Source organism: Dasypus novemcinctus, chromosome 5 (genome assembly GCF_030445035.2).
Source record: "Dasypus novemcinctus isolate mDasNov1 chromosome 5, mDasNov1.1.hap2, whole genome shotgun sequence".
Taxonomy (NCBI): domain Eukaryota; kingdom Metazoa; phylum Chordata; class Mammalia; order Cingulata; family Dasypodidae; genus Dasypus; species Dasypus novemcinctus.
In genome coordinates this window covers 120655865-120669551 of record NC_080677.1, presented here as the reverse complement: position 1 = coordinate 120669551, position 13687 = coordinate 120655865, and the positions used below count along the sequence as shown (strand labels likewise).

The following is a 13687-nucleotide window of genomic DNA, read 5'->3' as shown; positions in this document are numbered from 1 at the left end:
CAGTTAAGGGACCCTTGATTAGGTCGGTTGATTAGATCACTTTAGGGCTTTTGAATGGACTGCATCAGTGAGGCATGACCCAGGATAGACCTCCACCCTTTTGCTGAGCCTTATATAAACTGAGAAGACAAAGAGAAAGGGAGCTCTGCCATTTTGAACCTACCATGTTTGAGAGAGGACTCCAGGTTTGCCCACAGCTGCAGAAAAACAGAGGCTCACAGACAGGAAGCCTAGGGAGAAATGCCTGATTGCCCACAGCTGAGTTCAGGGAGACAGTGAGCCTGAAGGGGAAGGCAGGGACCTTGGCAGAGAATGGCTGCCATCTTGCCTTGCCATGTCACAGGACACCAGGATCACCACTAGCCAACCTTGGTGAGAAATCATATCCTTGTTTGGGACATTTCACAGCCTCAGAACTTTTAAGATTTTCCCTTAATAAAATTCCCATTATAAAAGCCAACACATTTCTGGTATATTGCATTGGCAGCCCTGTGGCAAACTAGAACATTCATAGAGACAGAAAGTAGAATATAATTACCAGAGATGGGAGGAAGAGGTAAGAGGGAGTTAATGAAATACTGGTGTAGGGTTTCAGTTGGAAGTGAAGGGAAAGTTTTAGTAATGGATATTGGTGAGTGTGCTCCAACATTGTGAATGTGATTAATTCCACTGAATGGTATGCTTGGGTGGGTTTGGTATGGGAAGATTTATGTTGTATATACGTGTAGCAGTTTGATATAATTATGAATTCCAAAATAGATATTGGATTATGGTAGTAAACTGGTCTGAACCTGGGCATGATTAAATTATGATTAGGGCCTTGATGGGCCATGTCAGTAGGGTGTTGAGCCCCCACCCTTTGGTGTGTGGGGACTCACGGATAAAAGGCAAGACAAAGGACAGAGTTGGAGGCTTTTTGATGCTGGCGTTTTGGTGTTGGAGTTTGATGCTGAAGTCTTAAGCTGGAGCCCCGGGAAGTAAGCACACAGAGGAAAGAGAAGCAAGCCCTGGGAAGAGAGGAACCCTGAGCCCAGACAGAAGCAAGACCTGGGAAGAGAGGAACCCAGGAAGCCTGAACCCTGACAGACATCAGCAGCCATCTTGCTCCAACACATGGAAATAGACTTTGGTGAGGGAAGTAGCCTATGCTTTATGGCCTTGTATCTGTAAGCTCGCACCCCAAATAAATACCCTTTATAAAAACCAACCAATTTTTGGTATTTTGCATCAGCACCCCTTTGGTTGACTAATATAATATGCTTCCACAATTTAAAAAAAAAGAAAGGCAAACTAAAGGGACAATGACAATTAAATGCAATGCATGATGGTGGATGGGATCTAAGAATGGAAGAGAAAAGGCTTAAAGGACATTACTGAGACTTAAGAAAAATTGGAATATCAAAGTGAAGCTTTATATCAATGTTCAATTTTCTTTAACTTGATAACTTGTATTTAAGTTGATTATGTAAGTGAAAATCCTTGTTCATAGGAAATGCACATAGTTCGTCCACTCCTAATTTCCAACTTTTCCAATTAGGAGGAGACAAGTTAACATAATAGATTTAAAGTGTAATTTCCTGTGGACACTGACTTCCCTAGATCTTGGTTCATCCAGCTGTACCTTCAAGCTAAGGATCCTTTAAGGACACTTCTTACAGTAACAGTCTCTGATGTGCCAATATCAAAGGCTTGCCGTTTCGAACCCTGTTGTAGTCTGAAAAACGTGCTCCAAAGATATAAGTTCCTAATCCTTAGTACCTGTATATGTTACCTTATTTGGAAAAGGGGTCTTTGAATATGTGATTGAGTTAAGGATCTTGAGATAGGGAGATTCTCCTGGATTATCAAGGTGGACCCTAATTTCAATCACATGTAAATTTACAGGAGAGAAGCAGAGGGAGATTTGACATCACAGAGGATAAGGTAATGTGAAGACAGAACAGAGATTTGTAGATGCTAGCCTTAAAAATTGGAGTGTTGTTGGCCACAACCTAAGGAATACTCATAGTCACAAAAAAACTGGAAGAGACAAAGAACAGACTCTCCCCTAGAGCCTCTGGAGGGCACGCAGCCTGGCCACCATTTGATTTTGGCCCAGTAATACTGATTTTGGGGTTCTGGACTGCAGAACTATGAAAGAATAGATTTGTGTTCTTTTAAGCCACCAAGTTTGTGGTAATTTGTTACAGCAATCTCAGAAAACCAATACAAATCCTGAATGTTTGACTCAATGAGAGGCATAGTGCAGAGTAGCCACATCTAATTCTTTATACCTTGCTATGGTTTGAGGATTTACAGTAGCATATGCTGTAGTACGCTACATACTGGAACATAAATAATAATTAAGTGAAAAGGGAAAAAACAAAGGTGGTATACAAATGGAGTCAAGAACAAGATATATGGGAAACGGACTTTGGCCCAGTGGTTAGGGCGTCCGTCTACCATATGGGAGGTCCGCGGTTCAAACCCCGGGCCTCTTTGACCCGTGTGGAGCTGGCCATGCGCAGTGCTGATGCGCGCAAGGAGTGCCGTGCCACGCAAGGGTGTCCCCCGCGTGGGGGAGCCCCCACGCGCAAGGAGTGCGCCCGTGAGGAAAGCCGCCCAGCGTGAAAAAGAAAGTGCAGCCTGCCCAGGAATGGCGCCGCCCACACTGCCTGTGCCGCTGACGACAACAGAAGCGGACAAAAGAAACAAAAGCAGACAAAGAAACAAGACGCAGCAAAATAGACACAGAGAACAGACAACGGGGCGGGGGGGGGGGGGGGGAATTAAATAAATAAATAAATCTTTGGAAAAAAAAGAGATAATAAAATAAAAATTTTTAACAGCCTACATGCAAAGGAAATCTTCATGTTTACCCAGTTCAGTATCCATAAGATAAAAACAAGCCAACTGCACTAGAACAAAAGGACAAGATGAAATATCTCCCAGGGGTTCTGCGATCTATTTTTGGACCGTTGCTACACATAGGGTAGTCATCACACCCTGTGTAAATGCAACTATAGTCAACTTTCTTATACCAGACCTGAGTTTACAAGGCTGCTTATTATATCATAGGTTGATAACATGTCAAAATTTAACTTGATAAAAGCAAATTTTATAGCACAGACTGATAAAACATCAAAACATAACCCAATAAAAGCAAATTTTATAAGAAGGAAGTGTGAATAGAATATCATCTAGGAATGTACTCTCTGCTGATTTGCCTTAATTCCAAGGCACATTATATTTATGAAAGGCCTGGAATAATTCTATGAAAATAAGTTCTGTTTTCTCAGCTGAACTATTAAGCATTCAATAAATGCATATGAAAAGTATACAATGCCTTTAGGACACAGGTTCTTAACCAGGAGTCCACAGACCCTCAAGGGTCTGTGGCAAGATTTCAGGGGGTCCATGAGCTTGAATTGAAAAAAATCAACTCTATTAGATGTCCAACATGATATGCGTGTTTTCTTATGAAGTACTATATCAGTTTAATGTTCTTATTCAAGACAAACAATAGTCTGCACATTGACATGTCTTTAAAAAATAAAATTTAACTTTAACTTTCCTGTTTTTGATGTATTGGATTCTTATTTAATGTGTTAAGCATATATGTACAGAATTATATCATGTTTTTTTATTTTAGTAACTGTATTTCAATTATGTAACTATTTTCTTTATAATTTTATGCATTTAAAAACATTCTGTGGGGACGTGTTGGTGTGGGTGTGATATAATTATTTAATAATACACAGTATAGTGTGAACTTAGCATGATTTATATTTTGACATACCATTCTGATTGTAGAAGATAACTGCCTGCAAAAAGGTTGGTAAAGATGTCGAGAAGGTTTTATGATGCGGTGGGAAAACTCAAATTTCTAAATGTTTGCCAAAATGACCAATTGAACAGATGTTAAACTATGTTAGGTTATCAGGTATTGGAATTATGGGAAAATTGTAAAACGTAATTTTTAGTAATTCTAAAATTTAATTTAAAGACTTGCTGATGTTCAATGTCAAACTATCTGCTGCTACATTCTGAGAAGGGGTCCGTGGCTTTCACTGACAAAGGGGTCTGTGGAACAAAAAAGATTAAGAAGCCCTGCTCTAGGATGTGGCTTAAGAGATTTCAGATGGGGTGAAATCAAAGTCATTAATTCAACAGCAAATATTTATAGTGCTTCTGCTAACTACCAAGCGAGGTCCAGATTACCGAGGAAAGAAATGAATGTCCCGTCCCTGCTCCCTGAAGAAACTTCCAGCTTTGTGGGGCAGCCAGACACAAAGTGCTCCAAATAGCACCCCTAACCCAGTCAAGGGATTTTAAAGAAGGCCTCCTGGTAATGAACTTAAATGCCTGTTAGATGATAAGCAGACAGGCAAAAAGAGAGAAAGAAGTCACCTCTGGTGAGTCAGAAGATTCTTCAGCCCCTAAAGTCAAGCCAACGCAGTCGAAACACGTGAAGCCTAGGCTGAAGGAAGGAAAGAGAAAACACGGAAGTGGAGGAAGAGGAAAAGGAAAGTACATTTCATCTTCCCACCACAAGGCACACAAATAGCCGTTGCTTCAGAGGTCTTGCTGCCAGCCCTGCAGCTACTGCAAACCAATACAGTTGGCAAACGCTACAGTCCTTTTAATGAAAACTACTTCTTCCCCTACTTTCCTCAGCCTACCGACCGCCCCAACACCGCACACCCGGAGACGTTGACCTCATTGCGCAGGCGCCATGGGTGACCTCAGGGGCCTCCAAGAGAGGGAGCTAGTGGTTCCGGGTCTTTTATTAGGGCTTCTCTCTAGCCGCCACGTTTCCGTTTCTCTACTGCTCTCCACAGTAGTTTTGAGCGGTGATCTTGAAGCTCCGGAAAGGACTGGCTTTCCGTGAAAGTGGCGCGTGGGAGAAGAAGGTCAGGGCCAGGTAAGGCTGCCCGTGACTTTTTTGAGATCTGTAGTAAGATAGGGGCGATGGCTGGAGAGGTGTTTCGGGGAGTTCCAACCTTAACGAGTAGCCAAAAATGGGACGAGTCAATTTTATACGTTAACCAGCTCGGTGTTTCACTTAAGTACCACAGAAACAACTTGGCCCTTTCCTGCATAAATTGGGGAGTTTACCAAACGGACGCCAGTCTTCATGCTGCCATAATTTTCACTCAGGCGCAGTTTCTCCTCTTCCAGATAAGTTAGCAGTAGAAGGCTCGGTTTCTTAGCTTGTCACACGGCCTCTTGCACCCTAAATTTGTTTGGGAAATGCATATTAATTTTGTTACCAGCTTAAGAAAAATACATAGTGCTATTTAAGAGAAATATTAGAGTAATGCCCAACCGATTCAAACGTCGGTGGACTTAATGCTGTGCTTCCATCACGGACAGGAGAGCTCGAGTTAGTTGGAAGGAGTAGGGGGATTGTTGGTATTGAACCGAATAAAGCTAACATATATCCAGTGGTATCCCTGTATCTACGACTGTAAACTAAACGGTACCAGACTTTAGGGGAAAAAAATTCTGTGTAGATTGTTTTTCCATCCAAGCTTTCGGCTTTAAGGCTGGCGCTATCTCTGCTAACCACTGGTTTAGAAACTGGAGACAAATTCACCACATACATACGTGTACATTTCAGCATATACTTTCACAGTTAGATGGGATTCAAGTTGCTGAGGCCTGTCTAGGCTAAGAAAACTCATTTTGGTTAGCAATTTGAGTAATTTATGTTTTTGCTTAGTGTTTTCAATTCCACTTAATTTTTCTTTATAATACTATGGTTTTCTTCAGTTCCCATTAAAGAAAGGTGACAAGTGACTTATTTTGTACTCCTTAGAATGGTTTTATATATATGAGTAAAAATCTAATTGACATGGAAATTGTTTACCTTTTAAAATATTAACAGTCATCATTTTCTCTTATTTCTTTCATATATATATATATGTAATTCAGAGATTATGTAGCAAAGCCTAAAGGCTTTCAAATGTTTGTAAACTTAAAACTAGTAAAAAGTGGCAAATTGCAAGTCTTAGAACCAATATTTATGAGCTGCAGAAGACTTTACCCTATGTTTTTAAAAAAAATTATACCAAGTTCCTATACTGATGTGTGTCTCTCCTTGGAAGGAGACTATAAAGCAGTCTTGTTGGTAATTGTTCATTTTCCTCTTATTTAGCAGGTAACTCTTTGTTTCTAGTAAGAAATTCAGTTTCGATGAGGTTTATTCCCTTTCTTCATGATAAATTTTTAAGACCGGGACTTTCCAGTATGTTCCAATGGATTCTTATGAGACGTCATACTTTATGAGCTGTCCCAGGATTTTACTACATTCCGCAGTGAACTTGGAGATAACTTAGCTTTAGTGGCCACTGTCCTAGTGAGTCCCTTCCTCGTTTGTGCCGTCAAGTTACCAACCCGTTGATTCTCTCCCCTGTTTTTCTAGCTGTCAGACTGTCTGGGTGAGGAGATCGTTCCAGGGAGGCACAGGTTTAACAATATGGAGTATGTATTTTTTTGCGTGATTAAATGAGGACAAGAAATAAACAAATGTGTCTGTATAGAACATATGAGCACCAAACTTAAAAGCAGGTTTGTTTGTTTGTTTTTTAAGTTTCTTTTTACTGAGTGCCACTATATTATTTGTTTCTTAAAATTGTCCTGCAAGCTCTGTTTTCAGAATAGGAAACTCACATTTAGAAAGCATAGGTAACTACCCAAAATAACGCAGGTAGTAAGTAGCAGAACCAATACTCAAAACATGACTTGATGATTCCTTGCTCCCTCTTCATTTAAAAATAAAGTGATTTGAAATTCCTATCATACTTTCCTAAAAGCATTGTAACAAAATGATACTTCCCAGACTAGCTTGCAAATAACAAACTAATGGAGCAAATATTGCACAATTGCAATAGAAATCTATTCTGATACCTTAATAGTAATTAAGGAAAACAAAGCCAAAATTGGTTAAGAAAAAAATTTTTTTTCTCTGATGTCTAGGAAAGATAAGTTTAAAGGTGGAAGAGAAAAGATAAATCATGCAAAGAAACTTGCAGCTTCTGAAAGCAGCTTGTATATGTTTGCAAGGCCTTAAGATGTTTATGACCCTGATGGTTACTATTTTCTATTTATACATTAAACTGGTTTATGACTTTCTTTTTAATTGAAGAAAATATAACCTTAGTCCTAACAACCCCAACCAATCTGTATCCACATAATGGAACAAGAGTTAGGAGAGAAAGTAATATGAGAACTGAGAGTGGAAAGGAAAAGGGCAAGGCTTGGTCTAGATCCCTAGGTTGGGGGAAAGACCTCAGAGTTCTCCCGTTGCTGGCCTCCAGGTGGCACTATTGGCCCAAGATGGGTGCTTCGTTGGTGTTCAGAATGGTAAATGCTTTTAGGTTGACATTTTACAGTTGGTTTGAAGGCAGCCTCTGCCCTTTTAATGGATCTTGAAATGGGAATGAAAGCTTTCTTAGTTTAAACCTTGCATGTTTTGTTTTGTTTTTTATTTTTCTTGCAAGAGCTGTTTTGGAATTTACTCAACACCGTTCCCGTTTAGGAGATTTGTATATGTCTCCCATTGTTTTTTTAAGATAGGTTATGCCTTTTTTCTATTTAGGGATTAGCACTTTTTCATCCCAGCAGGACAGGGGATAAGATTATCATCTCACTATTAAAATTTCACATAAATTAATATAGTCTGCCAGCAATAACTGCTATATCTGATCTAAAATAGGATAGAGTTACCTATTCTACCAGCAACATTGTTTTTTATGTATTCTACCTGTAATTTCTGCATATCAGAGATATTCTTATACCTATTTCAGTATTCTGTGCCCCTGGAGAAAAAGTTACTGTTTTCAGCTAATAAAAACTTAGGTAGTTTGCATTAAGGCAGAATATGTAAGATGGAAGAAAAGACAAGTAACATCACAATTCATAATGCCTTCTGTGCAGGAATAAAATGAGTTGTTGAGCTTACTTACATAGGACTACTATTTCTCTGTTTTTCCCAAATGACCCTCAGTCTCTAGACAGAATTCAATCCAGTAACTTCGAGGCTAAATGACCTCATAACTCATTAACCATTCTCACAACCATCTGGAGCCCTGGAGGAGAACCGTGTTCAAAGGACTGATAATAAAGACAACAGCATAATTATTTCTCTACCATGATTAAAGCTCTAGATGGTAAGCAGTCAGCCTATTTATTTTGTAGATTGCTTAGGTGGGTGTTTTCTGAAGGTGTAATAATAATGCTGTGATGGAATAACTTGCTTCTCTATCCTCTACCAAGCCAACAAAGTAGATAAACTATCGGTAAATAACCTATTGAATCACAAAATGGTTAAGTGAGAAAAAAAGGCAGTCCAGCAAAGAGTAATAGTTTAAGACTACAAAATACAAATGAAAAACATGCAAAGGGAATGGCCACATTAGACTGGACATTTCTCAACTCTAAGGCAGGTACTGCTGTGTAGTGATTCAGATGTGGCTTTCTGTGTTTTCATTTTCTAAAGTGTTCTTAAGATAATACTAGAATTTCTTACAGTAATCTTTTTGTCTTCTCATTTCTGTAGAGATTCTTGTCCCTTGATGCTCAAGAAATAGAAATGTCTTCACTTTCAGAATATGCCTTGCGCATGTCTCGCCTGAGTGCCCGACTATTTGGTGAAGTTGCCAGAACCACTGATTCCAAATCCATGAAAGTAGTGAAACTGTTTAGTGAACTGCCTTTGGCCAAGAGGAAGGAAACTTACGACTGGTATCCAAATCACAACACTTACTTTGCGCTCATGGGGATACTACGTTTTCATGGCCTCTACAGGTAATGACAGAAAACACAAAAAGGAACTTGTGGTGGGAATTCTTTTTATTAAATCAGAAAAACATGGGAAAAAAAGTCAGCCTTTCTATCCTTATGGATTTATGGTTCTTTTAATAGTACCCAGGTACAGTTTTGGGGAAAATGCTTTCTTCAAAATATCTAGAATGGACGAACTAAAAGGAGAAACATGTACTTATTAGAAGACACTTATGTCTTTATGTCTGAATGTGACTAACGTTAATTAACAATTTAATGATTATGATCTGTAGAGAGATGTTTAATTTTGTTCAGTCTAAGAGCATTATAAAAATGATGCAGGGAAAAAAATGGTTCAAAGATAGAGGAAGAAAACAGGAACACCAAGATTGCCCCTAAGACTGGTGCCAGGGTCTCATCAGATGAACAAAGAGTGCCTCTCCCACATTTCTTCTTCACTAATGTATGGGAGCCTCGTCACACTTTCTACGGCATTCTTGTTTCCTCCTATCTTCTAGCATTTTTGTTTTGTATCCTTTTTGATATATTAAGTGTAAATTAAGTATAATTCATCTTTTTTTTTCTCCTTTTCCATTTATTTTTCCATATTAGAGAAGTTGTGGGTTTACAGAACAATCATGCATAAAATATAGGATTCCTATATACACACCAACACCTTGCATTGGTGTGGAACATTTGCTAAAACTGGTAGTACAATTTTAAACACTATTTAGTTAATAGTGTATTATGCGCTACACTGCATAGTGTAGTTCCTTGGATTTTTTCCCTTTTATTTTTATGCTATTACCATATATGCAGTCTAACCTTTCCCTTTTTGATCACATTCGGATATGTATTTCAGTGCTATTAATTGAATTCACAGTATTGTGCTACCATCACCACCACCCACTACAAAAACATCTCCATCATTCCAATTAGGGACCCTGTATTTTTTTAAGATTTATTTTATTTCTTTCTCTCCCCTTTCCCCCCTCCCCCTGTTGTCTGCTCTCTGTGTCCATTTTTTGTGTGTTCTTCTGTGTTCGCTTGCATTATCAGGCAACACTGAGAATCTGTGTCTCTTTTTTATTGCATCATCTTGCTGCTTCAGCTCTGCGTGTGTGCGGAGCCACTCCTGGGCAGGCTGTACTTTTTCACATAGGGCAGCTCTCCTTGTGGGGCATGCACCTTGTTGTGGGGCTCCCCTACGCAGGGGCACCCCTGCATGGCACAGCATGCCTTGCACACAGTAGCACTGCGTGGCAACCAGCTTACCAGACAGGTCAGGAGGCCCTGGGCATTGAACCCTGGGCCCTCCATGTGGTAGACGGATGCTTTATCAATTGAGCCACGTCCACCTCCCAAACCCTGTATATTTTAAGCCTTAACTTCCTATTCCCTATCCCTACCCCATCCTCTGGTACCCTTTATTCTAGATTCTGAGTCTATATTAGAGTTTTCTTATTCTAAATGTTTCAAATCAGTGAGATCGTACAGTATTTGTCCTTTTGTGTCTGGCTTATTTCACTCAACATGATGTCTTCAGGGTTCATCCATGTTGTCGCATGTATCTGGACTTCATTCCTTTTTAGGGCTGAATAATATTCCATTGTGTGCATATTATCACATTTTATTTATCCATTCATCAGTTGATGAACACTTAGGCTGCTTCCATCTTTCAGCAATTGTGAATAATGCTGTGAACATTGGTGTGCACATATCTGTTCGAGTCTCATGTAGTTCACCTTCATAGTTATATGTAAGTTAATTTGCACAGGTTCTTAACACCATGCATTTGTGTGGTAGGTACTTAGCCCTATATACTTCCCTAGAAACAGAAAAGATCAAATATTTGTGGGGTTGTTTTCTTAAATTTCTTTTTCATTACCAAACTAATACATGTTCATTATTTTAAAAGTTCAGAAGTACATATTTGTATAAAGTTAAAATACCTACATTTTCAAAAATTTTGTCTTATTTTGACTTTTCTTGGGGCATATTATAAAAATTTACTTGGAATTATTTATTATAATATGGTAAAATTAATAATGTAGCATGATATTCATTCCCGATAGCTAACAGATATTCTTTAACCTTTCATATGCAGGCACTAAAGATGAGTACTAGGGGGACGGCAGTGAACAAAATAGAATAGATTTTCTTAGTTAATATATTATTGGAGATTATAATCCATGACATATTTTGTATTTCCAGGATTGTTTTGGTACTATCATCCCTTGTCATTAGTCTGAGCTCAGAAAATAAAAACTAATGGTATGACCCAAAATAAAATATCATTGGGAAGCCAGAACCCTGAGTAAAAAAGTATAACCCGTAACAAAATCACATTCAGTTATTTTAATTTATCTGAATTGCTGTCACTCTTCACCTGTTTGAAAAATAAACACTTGACTGTCTTTAGGGATAGGAAAAAAGTACTTAGCATTTAGTTATCTGTGGAAAGGCAAAATGATTATCATGTATTTAGTCACCAGCTACTGTAAATGGTGCCTCTAATGCTATGCCTCTTGTGGCATCAGGCAGGATGAAACATGACAGTCTTCAATAAAGAAAATATTATTCAAAGACCTGTAAAAAGGGCAGTGAAGCACAGGTTCTCAAAAACAAATGGTTCATTCATTCAGTCAGGTGCTTGGGATGTATCATCAACAGAGACAAAGTACCCTGCTTTTTGTGGAACTTACTTTCTGGTTGGGGATGAACTGAGGGAAGGGAATGAACATGATAAATAAGTTAATTACATGGTATGTTACTAAGCTGTGCATGCTGTAGAAGAAAAATAGTATAGCAGGCTGATCAGGATCAAGTGTGCTTACAGGGTACACAGTGGGTAGGGGGATGGGGAGAGGACAAATTATAGTACTAAATGTGAGGGCACTCAAGGATAAACCTCACTGAGATGATTTAAACAAACTTTAATGTGATGAGAGAGTTAGCCAAGTGGGTATATGGGGAAGAGCTTTCAAGGCAGAAGCAACAGTTAGAGCAAAGATCTTGAGGTGGGAATATGCCTGATATGTTCCAGGAGTTGCACAGAAGCTGGTATGGCTGGAGCAGAGCAGGCCATGGGGAGAGTGGTAGGATAGGAGGCAGAGAGGTAACAGGGGAAGCTGGAGGTGGGTCATGCAGGACTATTAGGTCATGGTAAGGACTTTGGTTTCTACTCTAGGTGAAATGGAGAGCCATTTGCAAGGTCATGAACAGAGGAGTGACATGACTGGACTTTCATTTTAGAAGAATTACTCTAGCTAATCTGTTAAGAATAGATTGATATTTGGGAGCATTAATAGCTAATCCCAAAGGGTTCTGATGTAGGCTCTACATCATGTTCATGAAATGAAACATTGTACTCTGTAAAACCAATCTATTTTTAAAACAGCCTAGAATATTAAAAATTGGACCCAGCAAACCCCTCTCACAGTTAATTCATGTGTCATTATTATCTGCATTTTACAGATGAGGAAACTAAGGTACAGAGAGGTAAGGTAACTTATCCAAGTTTGTACAGTTAGTGAAATGATGGAGCTGGGATTTGAACGCAGGTTCAAATGAGTTCCAAAGCTTACATGTTTAACCACTATACAGTTCTTTAGGTATGTGATCTTGAGATGTAGTTATTTTTATATGCTACATATAATCTTCAACTTCCACACTATCCACAAGTCCTGGCTGCCTTGATCCCTGTAGTAGCTGTCTTCTGATTTGGCTCCCTTCAGTCCGAGCCTTTCCTAACATTCTTTTTGTGTGAATTATCCACTGTCATTAAGACAGCTTCCTCCAGACCTCTCCCCATTAATACCAGATGCTAATGCCCAGGGCTGTCAGAAACACTGTGCAGCTATTAAAGTTTATGTCCACTTTCTGGTCCTCTTATTGTTTTAGTCTTAGTGTTTCAGGGAAATTATTAATATTATATCAGTTAAATAGGCTTATATGGGCTGGTCTGGGAATTTATTTGTGGCATTGTTCCTATGAGGGGAAACTGATTTATAAATGAACTTCGGAACACAGCCATCTGTATGTCGGAGGCTCTCTGTTCTTTCTCTTCATCCAACTAAGCATGTGCCTTAACAAAGCCAAGTGGTGTTACCAGAGCCACCTAAGGGGACAGTGTTAGAGTGGTGTACTTTTTACAGTCTAGTAAAAATAGCTGGTTAATTCTTTCTTTTCTTCTTTCAGAGACGAGCATCAAGATTTTAGGGATGAGCAATTGCGACTAAAGAAGCTCCGTGGAAAGGGGAAACCAAGGAAAGGAGAAGGGAAAAGAGCAACAAAAAGGAAATAGTGTTGGTTCATCAAGAGAGAAGATTTCTTCCTCAGTGATTGAGAGCAGGAGAAAGTGTATTTATTGTTTTTCCACATATTGTAGAAACATAATCTTCCTAAATTGAAGGTTATTTGGAGGAGCACAAGGATCTCCCATTTTGAAGTCTAGTCGAGTTAAATGGTAACTGGTTTCTTGAACACATTCTAATTCTGCAAAATTGTTATAGCCTTGGTTTTATAGATTGAGGTTTACCTAATTCTCTAAATAAATGAATACATAAAATATTGTTTAATGACTCGTTTGGGGTAAAGATGGGATGTTGGAGGAGTGGAGGGGGAAATTCATTAAATGAGTATCCTACAGTTTCCTCATTACTTCCTTGCTTACTCACTGAACCAGCCCTGAGTTTCTTCATCTCTCTGTCCATTCAGCCACTGTCTCCGTCCACCAGGTTCACAAACTTTATGTGCCTTTCCATCTGTTCCCTTGAGAATATCTAATAAGATTTGTGGAATGAAAGGCTATACCTGGAAAGGGACTACTGAGAACCTGCTGTATTCAAGGCACTGTGCAGAGCCCTGGAGATAGTGGAAACAGTCCCTACCTTAACAGAACTTTCAGTCTCATGGGAAA

The 13687-nt window shown here is 39.1% G+C and overlaps 1 protein-coding gene across 6 annotated transcripts; it reads left to right on the top strand.

Moving 5' to 3' along the window:
• Positions 1–4779: 4779 nt before the first annotated feature.
• MRPS33 (mitochondrial ribosomal protein S33) lies at positions 4780–13340 on the top strand. Of its 6 annotated transcripts, none has more exons than XM_012522923.4 (5): positions 4788–4903; positions 6407–6465; positions 7991–8153; positions 8543–8790; positions 12967–13340. In XM_012522923.4, the coding sequence occupies exons 3-5, from the start codon at positions 8151–8153 to the stop codon at positions 13070–13072; spliced, it is 357 nt and encodes a 118-aa protein (XP_012378377.1). In that variant the 5' UTR covers positions 4788–4903; positions 6407–6465; positions 7991–8150; the 3' UTR covers positions 13073–13340. The 6 variants fall into 6 exon arrangements, with proteins under 6 accessions (XP_004452501.1, XP_012378377.1, XP_004452498.1 ...); XM_004452441.5 differs by having other exon boundaries at positions 6407–6552; XM_012522924.4 differs by lacking the exon at positions 7991–8153.
• Positions 13341–13687: the final 347 nt, after the last annotated feature.